The sequence below is a fragment of the Ctenocephalides felis genome, unplaced genomic scaffold (genome assembly GCF_003426905.1).
Source record: "Ctenocephalides felis isolate EL2017-DRISC unplaced genomic scaffold, ASM342690v1 CF-g0.4_SCAFFOLD_03570, whole genome shotgun sequence".
Lineage (NCBI taxonomy): Eukaryota > Metazoa > Arthropoda > Insecta > Siphonaptera > Pulicidae > Ctenocephalides > Ctenocephalides felis.
The window spans coordinates 15,456,524-15,482,152 of NW_020539724.1; the positions used below are offsets into that span (position 1 = coordinate 15,456,524).

A 25,629-nucleotide genomic window follows, 5' to 3' on the forward strand; every position below is an offset into this window, starting at 1 on the left:
ATCTAATCGTTTTTCCTTTTCTTATTAAAATAAGTGATTTATCAGAATCGGAACAACTATCAGATCTCAGAACAAATAACTAATTTTAAGAAAATCATATGTTAAACATATACCGACTTTTATATTTTATTTTTATGAAATTATATATATTATCAATTATGTTGTAGTAATATATTTTTATTATCTTTAGGTCACAGATTCGATGTACCTGAAATAGTCAATTTGGTGTTAGAACCCGGAATTTGGTATGTATTCACTTTTTTATATAATCACCTTTAAGGTAATTTAAAAATTTAAATACCTTTTAAGGTAATTCAATTACCTTTAAGGTAATTTAATAAATTACTAGAAAAAAATATTATTTAGTAATTATATATTTAGTATTTGTAACTATATCCCCCCCTTTCACTTGTATTTTGAAATGAAAAGATTTATATACTCGCTAAATAATGCGTGTTAAATAGTGTCCGGTGCTTGGTGCCGTCCGCGTTACGGGACTTTCCCCTGTATAGTAAACATGATTCTTTCTATCGAGTTATAATATGGTAATTGGTATTATCGATTGATTTGATTAATATTAATTTATTGAATCATCAATTGATTATTGATTTGAATGATTGCTCTTGATTTACATTACTTAATAAAAGTTCAAAAGGTGAAAGGAATACAATGAATGCTTATTCTATATATTAATTACTTATTAACTTAACGGGTGAATTGAATAGATTCTATACAGTGCACATATATATATATATATATATATATATATATATCTATCTATAATATATATATATATCATAAAATATCATTAATTAATCAATATCATTAAATTAATACCGTATCACATTTCAAGTGCTTACTCTTAAAAATCTTCAAGAGTTTGTTAACACGAAACGATGGGAGTGAGATTTTATTACTTGTCTTATATGATTTTAATTATTAGAGCAATTAAATAAAATTCAATTTGTAATTATACTTCGAAATTACGATAATTTAGCTCAATATTTTTAACTTATTCACACAGCGAAATATTCATTAAATAAGCATATTAAAATTTTTTTTAGTAACGAGATTACTTAGACTGTAGAAGTTTCAGCAAGGTACAAAAATTGACAGTTAATTAATTAATGAAATTTGATTAAACACCGTTTATATACTCAGATTATCATATTGTAATAGTTATATACAATAAATGCTTTAGCATCCACATCAAGTATGAAGCTTGCCTAAGCTAATTAGTGACTACGGGACTTTTCGCAAATAAACAAAAATAAAAAAATATTTTTATTTCTGACGATTGCATTCGGTTGATTGCATAGTGTTAATTTAATATAATATCTAAATAAAGTATTATTGGATTCTAAAAATAATCTCAATTTTATGCAGCATTTGTTCTAACAATATTAAACATTTAAAATATGTGAAAGATTAATAAATGTTTGCACATACATATGAAAAATGCGTTTTTATGAGGAATAAATTATTTTTATATATTTATTTATAAATTTAAGTTACTACAAGTTTAAGTATTACTACATAAACAATGCTACAATTTAACGTAATGGTCGTTTTTAATTATAAACTTTATATGCTATTATTAGCATTGGACAACGTAAGCAATTGCTGCAACAAATAGGAAATAAATTGATAAAAATAAAATTCATACTGTTTTTCTCAATATATGAATATATATATATATATATATATATATATATATATATATATATATAAATCACTACGATTGTGAATTTAAATACGTACTCTTATCTGCAAACGATAAAAGTCGCGAGTAGGCTCGGAGAAGGATGGTACTTTACAGTCAATCAAATCCATCTATTCAATATTATATTTTATAAAAATAATAAATTAATAGATACATATTAATAAATTGATTCATGATTAAATTTTTTATATATTTTAAGGTAATTTTTGCAAATAAATTGCTAACTTGAAAGCATGTTTCATAGTGTAATATTTACTGTAGCACATAAGGTTTCTCCTTATCTTAAGTTCAGTGGCGGGTGCTGATTTTTATGTTATTTACTTATATAAGGAAATTATTTTTTAAAGCATATATGAATAAATTATAAAATAACACCAGCTTTTATACTAAGGGTCTGTTATAATTATTAGACGCTGTTAATATATTAGATTGGCAACTAACTCAGTGCGATGGTCTTAATTGAGTTTTTAGGTTTACTGATGTATTCCAAAAGTACATACTTTTTGTAAGTGGAAGTGGAACGCAATTTAGGTATCCATCAGTAAAAACAAGTTTTTTGATCGATTTTGATTCGAAAATCAAATTTTTATCATTTTGCTTTTTTTATTTATGCTGAGGTAAAAAGGCATCTTAAGCACACAAAAAGTTATGAACTGTTCTTGGTAACGAAGCCTTAAAAACGGAGGTGTCAAGATTTGTTTCCCCAATTTCATTCTGGTGATTTTTTTCTCAAAGATGCAAAAGGCTGTGATCGTCCAATTGAAGAATTGTCTACTTTTACTTTTACCATCCAACCGAAGAACCAATTTTGAGGTCTAAATTGAATAACTAACGAATTTAGACAACATTTTATTCCAATATTGACATCACATATCCTTGACCACTTGACAAAAATTATTGGAACTTGGTGGAAATATTTTACCACCATACATTCTTGATCTTCTGATTGCTATTTGTTTCGATCTTTACAAAACTCCTTGAATGGTAAACAATACAATGATACCATCATATGTCAGATTGATTGAATTAAAAAAAAAAATAATAATAATAAAAACCAGAAGTTGTATGAAAGTGATATGATATTGCTACTTATAACGCAAGTCCAGCCATTTTAAAGATTTTGGGCAAAAAGTGCAATTTGCTTTAATGGCAATTCTGTTTTTGAGAGAATGTGCGTCCGATTTAAATTATTCAAAAAGCATTTCAGTTGTATTGAAGCAACAAGAATATATTAAATTTTTTGAGGAGGCAGGTCCTGGGTTTTGGAGATCACATAGAAAAAGTTTGAAAACATGCCATTTGGCGTTAAAAGTGATCATTAGACATATAAAATATCACATATATAATATCACATCACATAATATCAAATCTTGGAGAAAAAAAAAGATTTATTTCAAAATTTAAATAAAATACTTAAAATGCTACATTACAGTACGGGAAGTTCCTGCAATTGCCTTAAGACACGATGCCATGCACAACTAGTTATCAATTTAAAATTTCTGAATCTTTATAGTAATCGCAAAAAAACCGAAAATGAAGATTTTTATATTCTTTACGTTTCAAAGGATTTTAAACATTTGGCTTACCTTGGAAAAAATGGATGTATGTGTGTGTGCGTGTGTATGTTTGTGCGTGTGTGTGCGGATACAAATTTTTGTCGACGATTTCGGGAACACCGATCAACCGATTTGAATAATTAAAAGAACATTCAATTCATATTGATAAGGAGACGTGCTGATTAGTTTTTGGCGAAGGCAGGTCTAGCCGTTCCGAAGATACGAAGCAAAAAGTGCCAAAAGCGGTAACTCAGTTTTTAAGAGAACGGAGCGTTTGATTTCAATAATTCAAACAACATTTTACTTGTATTGACAAGATGAAGAACTGATTCAATTTTTGGGTAGACTGGTCCAGCGGTTATGGACTCTTAATAAAAATAAGTTAAAAGCATGTTATTTGGCGGTCAAAAATGTTTATTGGACATATGTACTCAAATAATTAGATATTTTGTAGAGATTTTAATAATGTGTACACATTTTGTGTAGTTTTTGTTTGGGTTCCGTACCAAGATTTTTAATAAAGGATCGTTCAAGTATTACGTAAGCAGATTTATTACAATTATTTACCCCCCATCTCCCTTGTCAGCAAAAGTAAGCAAAGCTTTTACCGCCTACCCCCATGCTTACGTAAACATTTTGCAATTAATATAAAAAAATAAAAATACTATATATGTCGTAATCATCATCCAGACTCCCCTGCCACCCATGTCAACCCAAAATAAGCAAATCAACAACCCCCCTGCCCCCCTATAGTGCTTACGTAACACTTGAACGGCCCCTAACGGCATGGGAAGTTCCAGCAATTTGCCTTAGTTTGCGATATAATATATATATATATATATATATATATATATATATATTATATAATAATATATATAAATAGTATAGTATAGATTTATATGTATCATTATTATCCCGTACCGCCCCTGTCGGCGGTTGTCGCCTTCAATCGCCGCTGCTCCGAAGCAACAGGCGCTCTCGTGACGTCGCATTCGGCTCCTCGATTTCAGTTCAGTGTTCAGTCCAGCGTCAGCTTGTTTAGAGTTCGGCTCGTACTTCAGTCCAGTATATTATTCTCACAAAGGTGTCGTTTGACATTTATGTTTATAAATTCCCATCTCTACTTGTGCAGAGAACGTGTTAAATTATTAGTTAGTAAATGACTGAAAATTCCGAATAGGATAATTTTCTAGTGTCGTATTTTTGCGATAATACATGCAATTGTGTTTGCGGCATCTATGAAATACGAAGTGTTGGAATGTTTCAGTATCAATAGTGTTTTGTGTTAGGAAGTATTCTATGGAGATCGATTCAGTGACTTATTGAAGTTGATAACGCAACGGTATGTTTATAATTTTGCACGAATTTTAAATATTTATTAATCGTAAGATGAAAGTAGTGTGTAGACCATGTGTTTATAGTAATTAGATACGTCAGAGTGTATTTGTACTGTAGACATGTTTTTACCTTTGTTCTATGAAATAACTAGTGGCAAGCATGGCATCGTGCCTTAAGGCAAATTGCTGCAACTTCACGTTATTGAAAATCTTGGTACGAAACCCAAAAAAATCTACACAAAATGTGTACACATTATTAAAATCTCTAAAAAATATCTGATAATTTGATGTACATATGTCCTATAAACATTTTTGACCTTAATGACATTTTTTAAACTTATTTTTATTGAGAGTCCATAACCGCTAGACCTGCCTTCCCAAAAATTTAATCAGCTCTTTATCTTGTCAATACAATTAAAATGTGTTTTGTTTGAATTATTAAAATCGGACGCTCCGTTCTCTTAAAAACTGAGTTATTGTTTTTGGCACTTTTTTCCCCGTACTTTCGGAACGGAACCCATAGGTATGTGAACAAAATTTATACTTATTGTTAAAATCTCTAAAAAATATCTGATAATTTGATGTGCTTATGTCTAATGTTCATTTTTGACCGCCAGATGGCATTTTTGTTTACATTTTTTTCTAGATCTCCGAAACTGCTAGACCTGCCTTTATGAAAATTTGATTAGTTTTTCATCTTGTCAATACAAGTTAATTGTTTTCTGAATTATTAAAGTCGGAAGCTCCGTTCTCTTAAAAACTGAGTTACCGTTTTTGGCACTTTTTGCCTCGTATCTTCGGAACGGCTAGACCTGCCTTCGCCAAAAACTAATCAGCACGTCTCCTTATCAATACGAATCGAATGTTTTTTTAATTATTCACATCGGTTGATCGATGTTTCCGAAATCGTCGAGGAAAATTTGTATCCGCACACACACACATACATACAACCATTTTTTCTAAGGTATGCCAAAATGTTCAGAAACCTCTGAAACGTAAAGAATTTATCAATTTATGAGCGATTTTTAAGTACACAAAGTTGGTGTAAAGCATTATTTTGTGAGAAACCAATGCAGGTTATTCAGTTTTGTACATTTTGTACAATTTTGTTTCTTACAAATGTTTCTTTCTGAAAAAACGAACACGTGTCTCTAATACATACATAAACAACCTTTCAAAAAGCGCCGCCGAACATTTCAAATTTTCATCAATTTTTATAATTAAACTACTTTTCGTAGGACTATAATATTTTAGTATGTTCATCAAGGCCAGGTACTCTATCGCCATACCAAGTTTCATTAAAATCGTGAAAACATTTTTCTAACTTTCCGTAGGGTAAGTTAGATTAATCGCAAAAAAATCTAAAATGAAGATTCTTATATATCTTTACGTTTTAAAGGTTTCTGAACATTTTGGCACACCTTCGAAAAAGTCTATGCATGTGCATGTGTGTATGCCTGTTTGTGTATGTGCGGATACAATTTTTTCTCGATAATTTTGTGTACACGGATCAACGGATTTGAATAATCCAAAAAACATTTGATTTGTATTGATGGACAGACTTAGTGATTAGTTGTTGGCAAAGGCAGGTCCAGCCGTTTCGAAGATACGGGACAAAAAGTGCCAAAAATGTTAATTCAGTTGTTGAGATAACGGAGTGTCCGATTTGAATGATTCAATAAACATTTTATTTCTATTAACGAAATGAAGAACTGTTTCGGAGATCCAACGAAAAAAGTAAAAAAAAGCCATTTGGTGGTCAAATATGGTCATTAGACACGTGCACATCAAATTATTAGATATTTCATAGAGATTATAATGTACAAATTTTGTTCATATTTATATTTATACGATGCGCTGCTACACGCTTCGCAATTTTGCCTCTAAAACAGCTACGCAACGCGATTGCTTTGAAAAAGAGTTAAAATCAATCGAGTTTTTTAAAATTACAATTTTTGGTCTAGTAAGTTCCAGCAACGTACCTTAAAGCACGATGCCATTTACCACTAGTTTTTATTTTGGCCGAATCTTTGTCAAAAACTTATCAGCACGATTCCCAAAAGATACATTTAGAATAGTTTTTGAATTTCCAAAATCGGTTCAGATTTTTTTTTGTTAAAACGTGGACGGTAATTTTGCAGTTTTCTGCTAATTCTAAAGAAACGGCTCAAAAAACTAACCGTTGCGAGTGCTTATTAAATTTCATCGAGTGGCTTTAAATATTTTAAATCTGTTTTTGAGAAAACGTCGGCGAAAGGTCATCTACATACACATACATGTATTACAGTTTTTCCAAATTTGGTCTCATTCGATTCAGAATGACTTGAAGCGTCGAGAAAACTTATAATAATATAATGTTATGTAAATTATGTAATTTTGTATAAAAATATATTTTCATTTACACTCTCATTCTATCCTTTATTTTGTGCTCTTTTTATTAAATTTATATAATTATTCATTACTGTTACTAGATGTTAATTATTTAGCAGTTGTAACAAATATAGTAATTAAAAAAAATGATAGCGACGCAGGCGGCCTATGTAGGTTTTCTTTACTCGTTGAAATTAATTTTTTAATTAAATTAAATACATACATTGATACATTGATTTAAATTGTATACATTTATTCTAGGAATAACATTATACTATCCCTCAAAATGGTTTAAAATGACGCCATTTACAAAGAGTATTTCCATTGAATATATATAGGAATTCGTCAATAACGAAATGAGTCGCAATTTTTCTCAATAAGGATTTGCTTTTGACCACTTTTCTAAGATTTTTCATGTAAATGACGGCATTTACAAAGAATATTTCCATTGAATATATATTGGAATTCATCAATAACGAACTGAGTCGCAATTTTTCTCAATAAGGATTTGCTTTTGACCGCTTTTTCAAGATTTTTCATGAGTAAAAATCCTGAACGGATTTGGAAAATTCAAGAACTATCTGAGATGATCCGAGAGGTATCAGATAGGAAAACTGCGCTAATTTAATTTTAATTAAACAAAAAAAACAATTTATTATTGACTTTACATGACGATAGTTCATGGTCTACTAAACTAATATCTTAAAGTATTATAGACAAAAAGCAGGTTAATCATAAAAAATACTTCTATATTAAAGGTTGGAAATTTGAACCACGCTTTTGGGACATACACCGAGTATGTATTAACCAAGTGTTTGTTTTTCTTCAATAATTTATAATATTTGAAATATTACAGCATACTTAGCAAATTTATACATAATTGCAATGATTGCACCAGCTCGATGAACTTGTAAATCACTCAAATTAATATATTGAATTTTGAGTGGATTATTCACACATTGGACTTGTCTTATTGCAAAATACCACTTAGACCTAGTTATTTTGTTTCATCATCCACCTAAAGGACACGACAAATGAATTATTGGACTCATTAAGTCCAAATGCTGTTTTTTACAGCGATAGTTCAAAAAAGGAAACAAATGTAAAATATATACTTATAAAGTGGAATAATAGATTTTTACTTACAGTAGACTTATAATCGGTTTCTAAAATTTTTATAATTTTTTTTCTATAAATCTGTTCTAATAACTTTCTTACTAAGCTATTACTATTGTATTGTATTTGTGAGTCATATAGTACTACATTTGTATCGGATTTTGTTTGAAAATTTGATTTGAAAAGATGTAAACAGATTGTGTGATGTGTGAAAGCAAATTATTGATCACAATGATATCAATGATATCAATGAAACATCTTTTTGAATGGGCATTGTTTGTGGAATAAAACATTTGTCTTCTAATCGGTAACATGGATGCTGGTAAAAATCATGTTCAATAATGCATTGAATTTTTATTTCTTATTCAACATCTACTGATATCTAACGTATTGTATGAAATGTATTAAATAAAACTGAAATGTGTAAAATTGAGATTGATAATTTAGCAGTGGTACTTATTTATTTATTTATTTATTTATTTATTATATTACTCATATTTATTCTATTTTTTTTTGTTACAGTTCAAAAGACGATGAAATTGATGGTTGCTGTATAGTTCGTGCTAGAGGACTTCCATGGCAAAGTTCTGATAGAGATATTGCAAAATTTTTCATTGGTTTAAATATTATCAAGTAAGTTAATTAATTCATAAGTTCATAAATAATATAAGTTAATTAATTAATAATTTTTCTAACTTATTATAATTGATTATCTACCTACATGAGACATTAAACCAATTGTCCATAAAGTACAACAAAGTAAATCTCAAAGTAAATTCGTCTAAAAAATGCAGTTGAAATATAAAATAGATGAAATGGATTTTCATTTATTAGTTGATATAATGTAGGTCTTTCTGTTAAATTCCTTTGTTAAGAATTCGGTTCAACATTTTACTTTTATTTAAGTTTGTAGGATGTCCAGGAAGCCTGTTCTTTTAACTTCTGATTATTCCTGTATACCTTATTTTTTATGGAAAAAGTATTCACTAATTTTTTTTATAAGTATCTTTTTATTTGATTTTGTATGTTTGTTTATGTACATCTGTTATCGTTCTTAGACTATTTATTTAATTGCAAAATGTGTCGCAAAAACATCTGTATTTGTCCGAATTAATAATGCGAAACAATAGCACTAATTATTTACAATAATCATTATACATGTTCATAAAAATTTATGCATGGAGACATACATAATGCACTTTAGCAATGGTATCAAAGATTTTAGCTTATGGGCCACATTTCACCAGAATAGAATAAATTGTAAGGAAATGAAAATCAGAATTATGAAGCTTTATTTTTTTAAATTATTATCTCTGATCGGTTATCAATAAACATAGATTTTTATGAAATGAAAGGTTAAGCCATTTTGAATATTTTCATTTTTAAATAAACTATTAAAAATAAAATAATATTTTATATTGAATTTTTTTTAGATGTCCTCTTTGGTGAAAATAATTCCTTGTCAGAAATTAGAAAATAATTGAGTAAAAATAAATTTATTATCGTCACATGTAAACCTTTTTTACGTAGAAACCATTCCATTCTGTTACTGCTATAAAAAAACATTCGATATTTTTATGGCATTATGTAGAAAGAAATAATAGAAAAACTTTGACCATGTGTTTGCAATATGTTTTAACGTCGTAGAAAAATCAGTTATTTATTGTATAGCTCAACAGTATGTCTTTTTAAATCAAAATTTCTACATATTTATTTAGATTTAACAAATTTAATTTTAGTTAAAATCATTGGACTTTTGAAAAGCCAACTTTTATTTTATGATTAAACCTTTGGACTATTAACAAGACACTTTATTCAGAAACAAATACAGAAAATATGTAAAGTTTATTAGAAATTTGGCATTATTTAATTTGTTACAATTATTCTTTGATAAAGCTTAAATTTTTGTATTTAAGACAATATAATAATGATTGTGCTATTCCAGTTCTGATATATTTTGTTATTACAAAGCAGGCAAATAGTTATGATATCAAAGTGTTTTGGTTCCTTTTTTATTGAAAGGTAAATGTCCTACCCTAATTTCTATATACTTTTTTTATTTGATGGCAACATAATGGTAGTCTTATTCTAGCTTTGATATATTTTTTACTAAAAGTCGAGTAGCTGGTTTAACTATAATTGTTTGGATACAATTTTTTATTAGAAGGTTTACCCAAATATTATAGTTTTGATAATTAATATTTTTTATTGGATGCCAACTTAATCCGTCAAATATTTTTTGAATCATTTAAATCGGATGCTCCATTTCAAGTTAAACTAGCCAAAATTTAATAAAACACTTCCAGCAACAAAAAACAATTCCAAAAATCCAAAACAATTTAAAACCATGTGGGCAGATCACATTAACATATAGAACTACAACTACGATTAATGATTGTCCTTTTATAATCATATATTGTAAACATTTTAATCAAACAATCGATATCCTTATATATAATTCACTGATTTCTATATCACTTGAGACAAAAAACTTGAGTTTAGTGATAAATATTTTTTTTACAATAATTTTCTACTGCACTTGCAATCAGTAAAATGTTTTTTAAGATAACAATATGTGTGCAATTCGAATGCACTTGAATAATTTTCTTATCACTACAATTTATTTGCCTTACAATAATAAAATAATATTTATTTGAATCTATTAATAATTACATGTGATTATAATGATAACATTAATCTTCATTTGATTAATTTATCTGATTATTATTATTATTTTTAAATAGTTTTTTTTCTTTATTTATTTATTTATATATTATTTTCATATTTTAGTCAGACAGGGGTATCTGGTATGAAAGATTATGAAACAATTTTCTTATTTTATATATGCATATCATTTGTCTATTTCATTATACTACAAGAAAATATTTATTATAATTAAAATATCTATTCAATCTTCAATTTCCTTATAATATTTCTTTATTTTTCTTTTAAATAAGATTTAAAGGGTAACTATTATAAAAAAATTACATTTCATTATTTCAATAGTCTTACTGCTTAACATCACAAGCTTATAGAACCCTTAAGTTGATCAAATTCATATACATATGTTAAAATTACAAATGGCATATGATAAATTACATTAAAATAATAAATTAATTCGATTAAAGAAAAGTTAAAAATATATACATGTCTAAACAGCAAATGTATAATGTTTTTGTATGGTTCTTTCAGAGGCGGCGTGGCCTTGTGTTTGTCGGCTCAAGGAAGACGGAACGGCGAGGCCCTGGTGCGATTCGAGTCGCAGGAACACAGAGACATGGCACTCAAAAGGCATAAGCATCACATCGGCTCCAGATATATTGAGGTAAGATTTTGAGATTTAATTTTTTTTAATGTTTATTTTTTGACTTTGTATACACGTACATTAGTCATATACCTTTATAAGTTAACTTTACAATTTTATTTTATTAGATTTCATATACATATATCGCGCCATATTTTTTTTGTCAACGATGTTATAAAATTAGTTGGGAGGGAAATTTTTGAGATATTAATATTACTAGAATATTTTGTGATTATTCCTATATTGGCGTACAAATATAAGGTGAATTTTATTGATCCTGTACTTGCACACAAAGTACACGAATTAGACAAATGTCGTCATCATCCCAATTTCAAATATTATCACACTGAACAAAAGTTTGTTTGTTGAATTTTCTGGTTTTGAAATAAATAGCTATAAGAATGTATGAATTTGAGCATCCCCAAGGTAAATGGTTCAATTTTTTTTATTACACATTTAACAACGATATGTTGGGCTGAAACTTCTCCTTACATGATTTTTTTTAATACCAACGGTTGATCCATCCATATTTGATTATTTCATTATTAGGATTATTGATTCGAATTATGTTGTGAAATTTCTGTCATGCAGTAGTGATATAAAATTTTTTAATTGAAATCTTGATATTTCAATCTATTTTTATCAATATTAAATTAAAAATAAAGTAGTTGGCTACTATATACTCGAGCAAAACTCGATGTAAAATAGTATAGTAAAAAAAATTACGTCAAACATATTTGATTACTTGAAATTTTACAATAAAACTTCAGTAGTAATGGTTTTGGAGAGATATACAAATTATAATTATTTCCTAAATTTAATTCGAAACAAGTAATTTAATTCATTTTATAACTAAACTATAATTTTTATACTTAATTTATTCAAAACTGATATCTCGTTGAAGATTTTATGATTTAACAATTAAAATCTCATTTATATTATATTAAATTTAATTTTTTAATATATAGTAATTTTTACACTTGTCCTGAAATGGACAGCAAGTAAAACTGTAGGAAGAGAAATGACTACAAATACAAATTCTTTCGACTATTCCCATACGTATATTAGATTTAGGGACCGATTCTGCCGCATAACAGAAAAATGTTATGGCAAGACCATGTTATGAAGAACTTTCCATACTAAATATTGATAAAGCCATGTGGTTGGTGTGCAGTCAGGCATATTTCTCAGGTTATCATATAGTAAACATAATCTAAAAAGAAAACGATCGTCGATGACAGTATGTTTCTGACTCAGGTTCATAACATACGAGTACCGTTGCAGTTTATGTGTAAAACGTGTGAATGAACAGGAAATACATGACATTTTGACAGTATTCAGTATGGTTCAGTGCATAATGTATGGAAGTGTATTGGAACGTAATATGGCCTTGCCATAACATTTTTCTGTTATGCTGCAGAATCGGTCCCTTAATGATGTTATTACATTTTACCCAGTTTACGATGTTGCATAATAGTTCATCAAACTAGTACCAGAAATATATTATCAAACTAGTACCAGAACTATTATTCTGTTTATGGTAAAAATGCATTTTGAATATCTTACATTATTATTATTTTTTTTTAACATTTTCAATTACAATCGGTCACACTTAGGACATTCAGTAATTGTTTTGACTTTATGGATTTTTGAATGGATGGCAACCCATTCAGTTGTCCAATCCAATTATGGCTAATTAACTATACTCAAAGTATTTGCTGACATTTTTAGTCTTACATTATAAAATCAGAAGTTCAGTTCGATATTTTATTTTTGCGGAACACTTGCACCAAATTAGTTTAGTGATTATGAACTCTTTTAATGCTACCATAGCTTTCGATTATATTATTAATAGATATTTCATTTTTAAACGATTCAAACTAGCAGTCTAAGCGTTTTTAAAATTGCATTGATATTTTTAACAATGATTTAACTCAATTAATTCCAGTAAAAATGGTATCATTGGCTATGGATTAAGTCATAGTAAGTATTAGTTATAAAAAACCCTTTTTATCCAGCTGCACCTTGTAGGATCTTTATCCTATCAGCCAAACATCTTTAGTGATCATGTACATTTTTAATAATAGCCAGTGGTTTGGATCAACCGATGTTTTTTATCTTTACGGATTTATATAGGCTCACTCTCATAGTGTTTGAAAAATTGCATTTTCATTTTCAACAATTATTTTACTCATTAATTTTATTAAAAAGCGATGTCATTGTCTATGAATCTAGTACCATCTTTGCCCTATCTTGTGGTAACAACTTCAAATGCGATTATTGACCAATTTCCAGGATATCCAAAATATTTGTTTTTAATTACGTCACACAAATGACGAATCCTCAAAATTCGGGTGCCCTCTATTGTTTACCCTTTGTTATCTTCGATAATTTTCGATTATTTTGATTCGATTCGAAACGGAAGGTTTACGAAATTTGTATAAAAGATAAAGGAGCGTCCGACGGGCTCCACATTTGACCTGTGAACTATGAAATATGTGCTCAGCTGATTACGCATATATTCCGAACGATTCTCTTCGACTCTCAGTCGGATTCTCGGGCACTTTTTGTTCGAACGAATAATATTTCTTGGAAAAATCAGTCGTAAAAATGATACAGTGAAATCAAGTGGTTGGATTATTATATTTTGCACATTTTTGTAAAGGATAATAATTTGATAATTTTGTTGTATTTGGTCTGTGTTGTTTTGATAAAATGACTTATTGTTAGTGAGTGTATAAAATGGTTTTTAAATTGAAACAAAGGGTGAGTTTTAGTTGGTTGGTAATAAAAACTTATGTAATTAGGAATTGATTGTTTTTGAAAACTTATTACACTATACATGGTTGGATGAATCACATTTATGGTCCTGCAATTTGTCAAGAAATATGTTATTTTTAAGAAATAAAGTAACATGTGCGTTGTATAAAGCAAATACTGCCATGAATGAATGGTTATCTAACTTTTATTAGGTAAGATTTTTTAGGGTACCGGATTCTAACTAATTAACTAGAAAATGTATAGGTAATTAATAAGGGATTGATATATTTTATTAATTTTACTTTTATTAATTGTGAAAATTTATAATTAACTAGATAAAAATTGTTTTTAAAAATGATTTTTATTATAAAATTCACTCCTAAGGTTTTGCAAATAATCAAGCAAATTGAGATTATTTTTAAGGAATAAAGTAGTCTGAAAGATTTTGCTTTATTAAGCAAATACCACCATGAACTAATGATTATATAACTTTTATTAGGCAAGCATTTTTCAGGGTAGCATTAGTAGTCAAGATTTTAGATTTTTCGAACAGGGCTTGAGTGTTACAATTTGTTGAGATAATTTATCCACCTCTAACGTCATTGAAATTGATAGTTTTAAAATACGTATCCTCTATTTAAAAAAAAAAACACATATTATTGACCAAAATTTGTTTCTCTGATAATCTTCTTGGACACACTTATAAAAGAAATATTCATTTACATTTTGCCTCTGATTTAAAATATATTATTAATGCAAAGTACTTTGGTTACTATAAATATTTTTTTTTCAATCATTTAATTATTTTTATCAGTTGTATAAACTGATAAAAGAAAAGTATAAAACTAATAAATGAAACAATATTAAATAAAATAATATATAATAAAAGTTTTGTAAAAATATTAAATATAATTAATATTTCACTATATGCTGCTCTAACCCTAATATCATAAATTAATTTATTTCTTGGCATTTGTTTATAATCATTGAGAAACATTTATAAATGCTTTATGAAATATAAATAATTACGGATGAGCTAATATATAAATAATAAACTAAATGAGAAGATTTAAACTAAACAATAACAAAAATCATATTTTTATTAATATTTTTCCAACATGGAAATATAACGAATTTCAACATACAAATTCGTATTATCCCGAAGACCTAATCACTTAAAATAAATTATAGCTTTAGTTAATTATCTACTAGGGGATCTTCTCAATGGAGAAGATTCTTACTTGACATTATAATTCATCACAATGACTTATAGAAAACTGTTGTATTTTTCTGATTGTCATAAATAAATAAATAAAAAAAACAAATTCGTATTATCGTGATAGCATTCTTTGATATCGATAATAAAACTGTTTTCTTGAGAAATTGATAATTTTATCATGCATTTTTAAGAGTTGCTATAAGAGTACTTATAAAATAATAGTAAATACATCAATTTTTATTTATAAATTATCAAAATTTACATCTATTTATTTATGGAATTGCTTTCCTATATCTGCAGAGTATTTCTACAAACATGTGGACTCAACCTTTCATTCACATTTTTGTAAAAATGATGATTTACCTTCCTGATTTAAATCTTAAAATCCTAAAATTATTATAACTTACAAATAAATTCAATTACAATTTTGCGCACTTACATTTCTTGCAACAATATTTATGCATTCTCTCACAAGTGAATATTTTTGCAAATTATTATTTAAATTTTTGCAAAATTTTCTTATGTAAGATTCTTTCTAGTTAAGTGCCATTTATGTTTATGACATGCTTAGAAGAAATTCAATATTTTGCACGCACTTGAGATAAGTTTATACAACATTATGTAATGGTAATTAAATTTTTATTGTATAATATTTTACTTGAAGTAAAAATTTCAATATTTATTGATGTCGTTAAATGTTTATTCAAATATAAAATATTTTTATTGTTGATAATTATACTTTTGTTTCTATTACAAACTAAAAGTTAAAACATAATTTATATAAATATGATTTCAACATTGAAAAATAACGTTATCATATTTTATTTTTCGGTCGATCTGAGTTGTTTTGATTTAGATTCGGTAAATTTTTATTAAATATTTATTTTTTGATAAGTGTATTTTCCACGAGACTAATATTTGTTTAAATGTTTCAACATTAGAACTGTAAGACTGATTCAAAAGAAATATTTACCTCGTAAGATTTACTTCGAGAGTTTAGTTATATACTTTTTTAAATATGTATTGTTGAAATTTTACTTTATATACATGCTTTTTTATATACAAGTGAATGCTTTCAATTTAATAATATAACTATTAATCTATCATGCAGAGTATCCTAAATTAATATTAATAATAGTAATTGACAATAATAATGGATAAATTCTGTTTCTTCGGATTACTTCAGGAAAATATTCAGATAATTTTATTTTTACAATTATTTTAATTATTTTTTTTTTGAGTAAAGCTATTTGAGTTAATAATCTTTAATCCTAAATTGATTGATTATTGTTGATTTGAATCACTTCAGGATCTTAAATTTATTTTAATTAATGGTTCAGAAGAACTAGTTACAAAACAGTTTGTTTTTCAATTTACAATTTATGTATGAAATATATTATGATTTTTTTTTATAGTGGTTTCAAAACTTTTATCTATTGAATTATTCAATGGTTTTAATTTGATTTACAACCAAAGTAATTAATCAAAATTTTATAAAGCTTGTGATATACTCTTTCTGTATAATTTTTCTTATGCAATCACGTACTTTAAGATTGAAGTATAATTTTTTTTTTAAATTTTATTTGGCTTCGCTTACTCTGAGCATTTAGCCACCTACAACATATTTTATTTATTTACATTCTAATTTTTATATAATTTTGAATCTATATATGTATCCTATTCTATATTCTAGCTTCATTCTATTTTTTTCTTCATTCTTCTTTTAATTTCAGCTCAGTTCCAATATTTCACTTCTTACTCCTAATACAATTCGAACTCTGTTATTCCTATTTTTCACAATTTTTATTTGATTTCAAATTAACTATACATATTTTTTTTCCTATATTCTAAGTCAATTGACTTAGGACAGGATTTGATCCGAAGATCCCTGTCGTGTGAATCGAACATGCTACCAAGTGAGCTATGCTCGCCACAAGTATAAATTTTGTTTTTGATTACGAATTAGTTTTTAATTATATTTACTTTTATTTAATTAACTACAGCTATTTTCAAATTTATCAAGTATTCATCATATTACGACTTATTATTGCTAATTTAATAATTACGCAAATACTATATATAAGCAAATCTATGTTTACAAACACGATCATAATTATTATGTTATTTATTTTATTATTACATATATTATGGTTTATGTATGGTGATCTAACATGGTTGTTATTCTTATGCAAGTGATCATTTTTGTAAACTACGTTAAAAATAATTCTGAGACTGTCCGTGACTCTGGTGTAAGAGCTTTGGCCTTGCAACCAAAAGATTCCTGATTCAATTCCCATCTCAAACATTATGATATCGAGTAGTAGTGAAATCTGAAGCTGAATATTAGTAAAAATGTCATTTCAGAGCATTAATGCAACGAATTAATATTGTGATTAAAATCAAAAATAAATATATCGTTTTATAATAAATACAACTTGAGAAATGTTTATCTTATTTCTTCATGTACAAGAGAAAATTTTTGAATCAACGAGTACTTTGCTTGATAAAAAAAATTGTCTTATGAAATTGCGGTTGAAAAATTCTAAACAAGTATAAATATGGGATCGATTTGCAATATATTTTACAATGCTAAAGATTTGTTTCAAATATTAATTTAAGTTTTATTACTCTTCAGGTATACAGGGCGACTGGTGAAGACTTCTTAGCTGTTGCCGGAGGAGCGAGCAATGAAGCACAAGCTTTTCTATCGCGCGGGGCGCAAGTTATCGTTCGGATGCGAGGGTTGCCTTATGATTGCACCGCAACTCAAGTGGTAAGTTTAATAAAATTTAATTATATTAAAAAATGCAAATAAATTTTGATAGTTTTGATAGGTGTAAAAATCATCATTTTCATTTCTGTAAAACATATTCATACCTAGAAATTGTAACAAATATGTATAATTTTAAAGCATATTTGTTATGTTTACTAGTTTAGAATTTCATGGCTGTTTTATATAATTATTTTTTATAAATGATCAAGTTTCATTTTTGAGAAGTTTTTGTGCTTACTGACATTTAGAAGCACCAACCTCAATTTGTGGTCTCTAACTGCATATGCCAGTGGTTTCCACTCTTTTGGACACCGTGATCTAGTAAAAAATATTGTTGCATTCCCCTCCCCCCTTGTTTTTTCAACAATTTCTACAAATTATTATGCTATATTATGTGAAAATATGCATAAAAATAAATATTTTTTCATTAATTTTTTTATATAAGTTAAAAAAATTTTGTGGGGGCATACCCCACAGGTTGGAAACACCATATAAAGCCACTAAATTTTCAAAGTACATTAATCAAATTCTATTCAAATATTTGTAGAATATTTTCAAACCATGAATTTAATTAATTCAATCAAAACTTCGACTATATAAAAAAAAGAATGAAAACATCCATACAGTACAGATACGTTAATAATGTTAATAAAAGTATAACTCTTATTTGTAGAAGTTTCCCAAACCATTTACATAATGAGTGTATTTTGAGAAGTTTTGTGCTAATAATAATTTAAAAACATGATATATGCAAGTTTCAATAAATCTGATTACAGTGATTTGCATTGAATATTACAATGAACAATTACATATCATCCAGATATTGATAATTACGAGTTTTATTGACAAACTGCTTTGTCATTAAATTGAAATTAGTCAATTTCAATTTTCCAACACAAAGGTCAATATATTGGCAATTGAAAAAAGCATTAGTAAGTTATAAATATAAAAGTTGCAAACAAGTACTCGTTGTTCTGATACATATATAGGTAAATAACAATTCGAATATCATAATTATTCTCACTTTGAAAAATTATCCTTGTGATTATAATATATAACAATTTTTTTTTTTTATTCACTATACTACACGACTGCCCAGTTAAGGGCATTTAGTAAATTTGTAATAGGGACATTGTATAACATAATGACATGTTAGAAAAGTAATTCAATAGTAGTTTTTTTCATTCGTTATAAATAATTTTAACAATATTTTAATGATAATAATATGAACTTAAATATTATTTTATAAATTATAACTAAGTTATTTCAATCTTCATCAGGAAAATTGATGACTTAAATCAATTAGTATATTCTATTAGTAAGGAGTAACCCTCAAAATAATAATAATATAGAAATTATAATTTTATAAAATGTTTTGTTTCATGCCATAGTAATTGTTGTATACGATTGTCTCTTCAACACACAATTCTGCCACAATAAATATGTATACAGTAGAGTATACTTGTCTATCACAATCACCTGATCAATAGTAACATGCAAAATGATATGTAAAAACAAATGTGAAAAAGAAAAATAATACAACAGTTAACAATTAGTTTTGCGGGGTTTGATATAAAATATTCTTCCTTTCAAGTTGGATTTCTTCTCCGCCGGCGAGCAGCCTTGCACGGTCCTGGACGGTGCAGAGGGCGTTTTGTTCGTGAAGAAACCAGACGGCAGGGCTACTGGTGATGCCTTCGTTTTGTTCGCCGACGAAAGTGACGCTCCAAAAGCTCTCTCCAAACATCGCGAATTAATTGGAGCACGATACATCGAGTTATTCAGATCGACGACTGCTGAAGTGCAACAGGTAATAATAATAATAATAATAATATATATATATATATATATATATATATATATATATTAATCTAGAAATATGAACAAACAAAACTCTTTTTCGACTAATTTATTAAATAATAATTTTACAAACGTTTTGAGACTAGGTTTGTCTCATCATCAGTGTGTTACAATTTAAAATCTAAAATATGGAAACCTAAATTAGCATTATGTGTTATCCGTTACAAGTCGTTCGCTATACTGCCCCATCAACGATCGTCGGAGTCTGAATTCTCAATCAAGGTCAAGTAGATGAGTCACGAAATATCAAATAGGAAAGAGAAGGAATAGGGCCCAGTTGAAAAATAGATGCCGCTAGGAGAAAAAATATTCTATGAAGGGAAACGGTTTGTTTATAAAAATTGTTTTGAATTTATAAACATTTTGTTTTAAGTTTATAAACAAACCGTTTCCTTTCATAGAATATTTTTTCTTCTAGCGACATTTATTTTTTAACTGGGCCCTATTCCTTCTCTTTCCTATTTGATATTTCGGTTCATTTTAGTTCATCTGCTACAGTTAAAAATAACATTTTATAAACAACATAGCTGCAATAAAATAACAATACATAGTTATCATCTCCAATCATATTTATATTTACATATGAATTTTAATTTTTTAAGTAGTTTTATTAAATTTGATTTTTCTGTCATGCTTCATTAGGACGCATACAAGGACAAGGAGTGGTAAGATTATACAGAATTTTGCAACCATTATGACATTTATATTATTAAATCCTGTTTATCAATTATGATAAATATAATAAACATAAAATTTATCTTAGGTTTTAAATCGGTCTATGGATCCAAAGACATATGAAACACCTGCGCCACCTCTAATAGCGCAGCTACCTCAAGTGCCACTTTTACCACAGGTGAGTTAAATTTTATCAATTATCTAGGCTCAATAAATTTGTACTAATGGATTTATCAGTACAAACACGTGATCAATTTGATACGATTTTACCATATAAATTAATTAGCAATCCATTACAAGATTAATATAAATTACAATACATTGTATATTGTATATGTAATATTGTTTGGATAGTGGTAAATTTGCTGCTTGTTGATAAAAAGTTAAAGTATATTTTACTGCAGGTATATGAGTACAGTTATTAACAGAGTATTTTCCATATTTACATACCAATTTCTTATGTGATAAATTAGATCAATATAACTTAAAATTATTAGATGCTTTAACGGCGTTTTAACTATAATACTTGAAGATCTCATAAAAGAAATAGTTATTTGAGATCTTGAAGTAGCCTTGAAATTTGGTATTATAATACATAAAAGTTATATATTTTAAGTTGCTCTCGAGCAACTCGAAGCGACGAAAGTGTAAATGTAAAATAAAAATGTTCCATTTCTACATACTTCTGATATTTCACATACTTTCAGCAAGTCTTCAATGAATTTAATCAATGCGTTTATATATTATTACTAAGAAATGCGATAGATATTTGAACTTACGCATAAATTAAATGCTTATTTTATTCATACCATATTGCGGTTGAAAATATTCAACAATGTGCATTGTTCTATAGACAAGGCTATTGTTATAGCAAATATTTAATGTGAATAAAATTTAGCATGTGATAACGAGTGGAACACTGAAAGACTGCATCAGACTGCGCGGGCTACCTTACGAAGCCCAAGTGGAACACATTCTACATTTTCTAGAAGATTTCGCTAAGAATATTGTGTTCCAAGGAGTTCATATGGTCTACAATGCCCAGGTATGTAAAATTTATTTTGATTGCTTCTGCCTGTATTGTGTTAATAAATATGTGTTGCTTAATTAAATTAAGGGTCAACCTAGCGGAGAAGCATTTATTCAGATGGATTCAGAGCAATCTGCATTCATGTGCGCTCAGCAGAAACATCATAGGAATATGGTGTTTGGGAAAAAGCAGCGTTATATTGAGGTAATTAAATACAAGATCAAATATTTTAGTGTTTTCATGCCTTAATTGTTCGTATTTGCTTTGCCAGGTATTCCAATGCAGTGGGGAAGACATGAACCTTGTACTGACAGGCGGTCTTCCTGCTCCAACGAGTCCAGTGAAGGCAGGTGGTCTGCTGTCACCCGGTATGTTATTATCTGCATCTTCTAACACCCTGAATAGTACATCCGCTGGTGTCAACATTTCAACATTGCCTCCCACAAATATACCTCCTCCAATGCCTACTCCATTAACAGCCGGTTTGATACCCGGTTCCTTGTCTCTCCCAGCTGCTGTTGCGACAGCTCCACCACAGTCGTCAATGCCTTCGACAATGACATCACTAGCGCATACATTTTCAGTAGCACCGCCGATAATGTCATTTGCTCCTCCAACCTCCACTATGACTTCCATTCCTCCGCCTACTCAGAACGCTCAGAAACTGATACCGCCGCCGGCTATAAATTTGTCATGGGAAAATCCCGCGTTATACGCCCAGCAGCAAGCTCAGATGATAGCGCAGCAGAGCTTGTTGGCTAGGCAGAATGCTCAGAACGAGCAACTATTCTTTGCTCAAATCGCTCATAATATGAACGTCGCAGCTGCGATGGCTCAACAAAATGCAGCGGGTTCACCTTCGGCTGCGGGGTTATTAGGGCTGCAACCCAGCGCTGCTAATTTAGGTTTGCTTCCAACTGCAATGCCGGGTTATGGTCATTTGTTACCTCAAGCAGGTTTTCACGCGAATCCTTACGTATTGGTGCCACAAAGATTGCCTTTGATAAGGCACCCCGGTTTGCCACAAGTTGCTCCTCAGATGGCTTCTCAAACGCCCGTCGCCCCATTGAAGCGATCGTATGAGCAAGCCTTCACGGGGGATTTGTCCACCCATGGCTTACATAAACGCCCTTACCCGGCTTTGCCTCAGGCTCCGTCCTCACTTGCCTATACACAGTTTTACCCTAACATGTAAGTGAATTAGGTACTATGACGTTTAAACTTAAAATTTATTTTATTATTTACTTTAGCCATTATGATTTACCAGATTTGATTATTCTTATGCGACATGAACGCGAATTTAATTCGAGTTTTACCCGACTACAATATATTGGGATGAAAATATGAAATGTTTTCCATATATTTGCTAATTAGGACTGTGACGTAATTAAAAATTATTATGAATTAAATTTTTCCTTAGATTTTTAAGTGTGACAAGTTGATATAAATAAAACATGACAGCATCAGTTCACAAATTATAAATTTACCTTCGACGATTTTCTTTAAATTTAGTATAGCGCTGTTGCTGTATCTTGTAGAAGTTTTTTTACAAGTTATGAATTTTATAAGCACAGCTTTAATGTAAGACGTTAGCAATTTACCTATGTGATAAGAAAATTTCTAATAAAAATACTATTTTTATATGATTAATGTTCTTAAGCATTATCATTTCTGTTTACTAAGACACTCCATTACGGTTGTGACATTAATGTACTTATATATAAAATTCGTTTATTTTAAATCTTCGTTACCTATTGAATTAGATTTAATTAGAATATAACTTTGTTAGATATCTTTTACACGAATTGCTAATCTTCAAACATTATCGTTTCTGAAGTTTCTGAGAGGATATAACATTCCATAAAATATATAATCATTCCATGCCTTAGAAAAGTTTTCCTTGGTTCATGTGACTATGAGGTATTTGGGGACTTTTCTAGGATAATCCACAATTCGTGATATTAACGTAATGTTTATAGGGATTCTTACAAATATAATTTAGTTGAGCTTGAATAACTATTGAACCATTATTTAAGCTACAATGATTTATTTTTATTTTTAAATCACTATATAAAGAGGTTAGTGCTTGTTTTAGTAAAATATAATAGTTATAAAAGTTCAAATTAGATATAGAAGTTTAATACATCCTTTATATTATATTTAACGTTTCTTCTTTTTAACAATGTTAATTATGCAGATCTTAAAGTCTGTGCTTTTGCCCATGTTTGTTTCATGAATATGAATTGCCTACTTTACATAATCATGATTTAATAACTACTTACTTATTAAAGTTGTGTATATACATTTAATAATCTTTAATAATGTTTAATGGTAGCTAAAACATTTTGTTATAAAAATGTGTTTTCCAACAGCCGCATTTATAATATGATTTGCTTGATAAACTATGAATTCTTTTTTATCAAGACGATGAATAATCGATGTTCATTTTTCTTAAAGTGAAGGTTGTAAATTTAAGATTTAATCTAGATTTTGGTTTTGAACAGAGCTTTAGATAAAGACATATTTATTGATAGTTATATATTAGTACTTATATATAATCAATTTTGTTTAATATAATCTATGTTCATCTTATTTTCATAATACTTTAAATAATACTGGTTGAAAATGATGGTTTGGCGTAAATATTTTGGAAACTTGTAATGATGTTAAATTATATTAATACATGTATAATTATTACAGCTTTCAAACCCTGCCTGCTATTAACTTTGCATGACAAAGCTCACAAAATCATATTTGTAGCACTAGGGGTAAATTATTTAGAAAGCAATGAAAATTCATTTTTATTTTACAAGCCATCATTTTCTCCAATGTGAAGTCCTGATATTGGTATGAAGGTTAGCCTTGAATATATTGCTCCTACTGGTCTGTAGCTTTCGCTAGGTTTAGTGATTGTTTCAAAATTTGATTTTTTCAATTTTAATCTTCATAATTCATGTGCTGTATTTTTGGTGCACTAATCCTGCATTTAATATTCAGCACCGCATCACAGATTGACGTTGTGCCTGTAGTAATTCTTTATAATGCAATCTTTCCTTGTTCACGTGATCAGTGTTATTAGTGAAGCTTTTTTTAATATTCAAAGACTAGTAAAGGTCTTTTATATATAATTAACTAAAACTATAAAAAGCACTCAATCAATACATAACACTGATTGAAATGTAGTAAGTATGAATACATTATTTTTTTTCAATAGTTACATGTGGTGGTTTCTGGGATTTTATCTATGTAATATTTTCAACACAAGTTTTTGGAGAGGACATTTGCATTTTCTAACTTTCCATTTGTCATAAAATTATTTTCGGCAATGAAGAAAGTTTGATATGATTTTAATATACAAACACACGCGATTATATAATATATATTATATATATATATATATATATAAATATATATGTTAATTTGAGTTAAATATCGGGCGTACATCAATAAAAATATTGATCAATATTTTTATTGATGTTACGCCCGATTATTAAACTCAAATTAAACATATATATCAACATCAATTCAAGACTATTCAAATATATATATATATATAGAGATATATATATATATATAAATATATATTTATGTAATATGTAACCATGCTTCGACTGAAAAATATGAAGATTTAATGCAAATTGTATTATGATATATTGTGGCTACAAATTTTAGTAATTTTTCTTGGGCAAATATTGGTAAATAATAATAATTTGAAATTAAATTAGGTATAGAAAATAGTATATAGAATGACAAACATTTTTCGTCAAACTTCGTCAAACATTTTTCATTTATCTCTTAAATTTGGTTCAAAATTTTCAATTTTTGCCAAATTGTGATTCCTATTAACAAAAGAACATTATATATTTTATGAAAATAATTTCTTTATGCTGATTATTGCTAGATTTA

At 28.1% G+C, this 25,629-nt stretch overlaps 2 protein-coding genes across 5 annotated transcripts in view; one reads left to right on the top strand and one right to left on the bottom strand.

The window, feature by feature from the left end:
* LOC113383809 (RNA-binding protein fusilli-like) overlaps positions 1-25,629 on the bottom strand; it is a 150,044-nt gene that overhangs the window by 55,296 nt on the left and 69,119 nt on the right. The window lies entirely within an intron of this gene.
* LOC113383810 (RNA-binding protein fusilli-like) lies at positions 196-23,182 on the top strand. Of its 3 annotated transcripts, none has more exons than XM_026622062.1 (9): positions 196-245; positions 8,625-8,735; positions 11,295-11,427; positions 18,021-18,158; positions 19,753-19,968; positions 20,782-20,871; positions 21,592-21,738; positions 21,811-21,927; positions 21,995-23,182. In XM_026622062.1, exons 3-9 carry the CDS (start codon positions 11,380-11,382, stop codon positions 22,916-22,918), a joined length of 1,680 nt encoding a protein of 559 aa, XP_026477847.1. In that variant the 5' UTR covers positions 196-245; positions 8,625-8,735; positions 11,295-11,379; the 3' UTR covers positions 22,919-23,182. The 3 variants fall into 3 exon arrangements, with proteins under 3 accessions (XP_026477847.1, XP_026477845.1, XP_026477846.1); XM_026622060.1 differs by lacking the exon at positions 196-245 and adding an exon at positions 4,312-4,621; XM_026622061.1 differs by lacking the exons at positions 196-245; positions 8,625-8,735; positions 11,295-11,427 and adding an exon at positions 14,060-14,172.

Coding starts and splice junctions, on each gene's coding strand:
- LOC113383810 (XM_026622062.1), top strand. CDS start 11,380: ATGGCACTCAAAAGGCATAAGCATCACATCGGCTCCAGATATATTGAG. Junction 18,159..19,752: donor ATTGCACCGCAACTCAAGTG/GTAAGTTTAATA, acceptor CTTCCTTTCAAG/TTGGATTTCTTCTCCGCCGG. Junction 19,969..20,781: donor CGACTGCTGAAGTGCAACAG/GTAATAATAATA, acceptor AATTTATCTTAG/GTTTTAAATCGGTCTATGGA.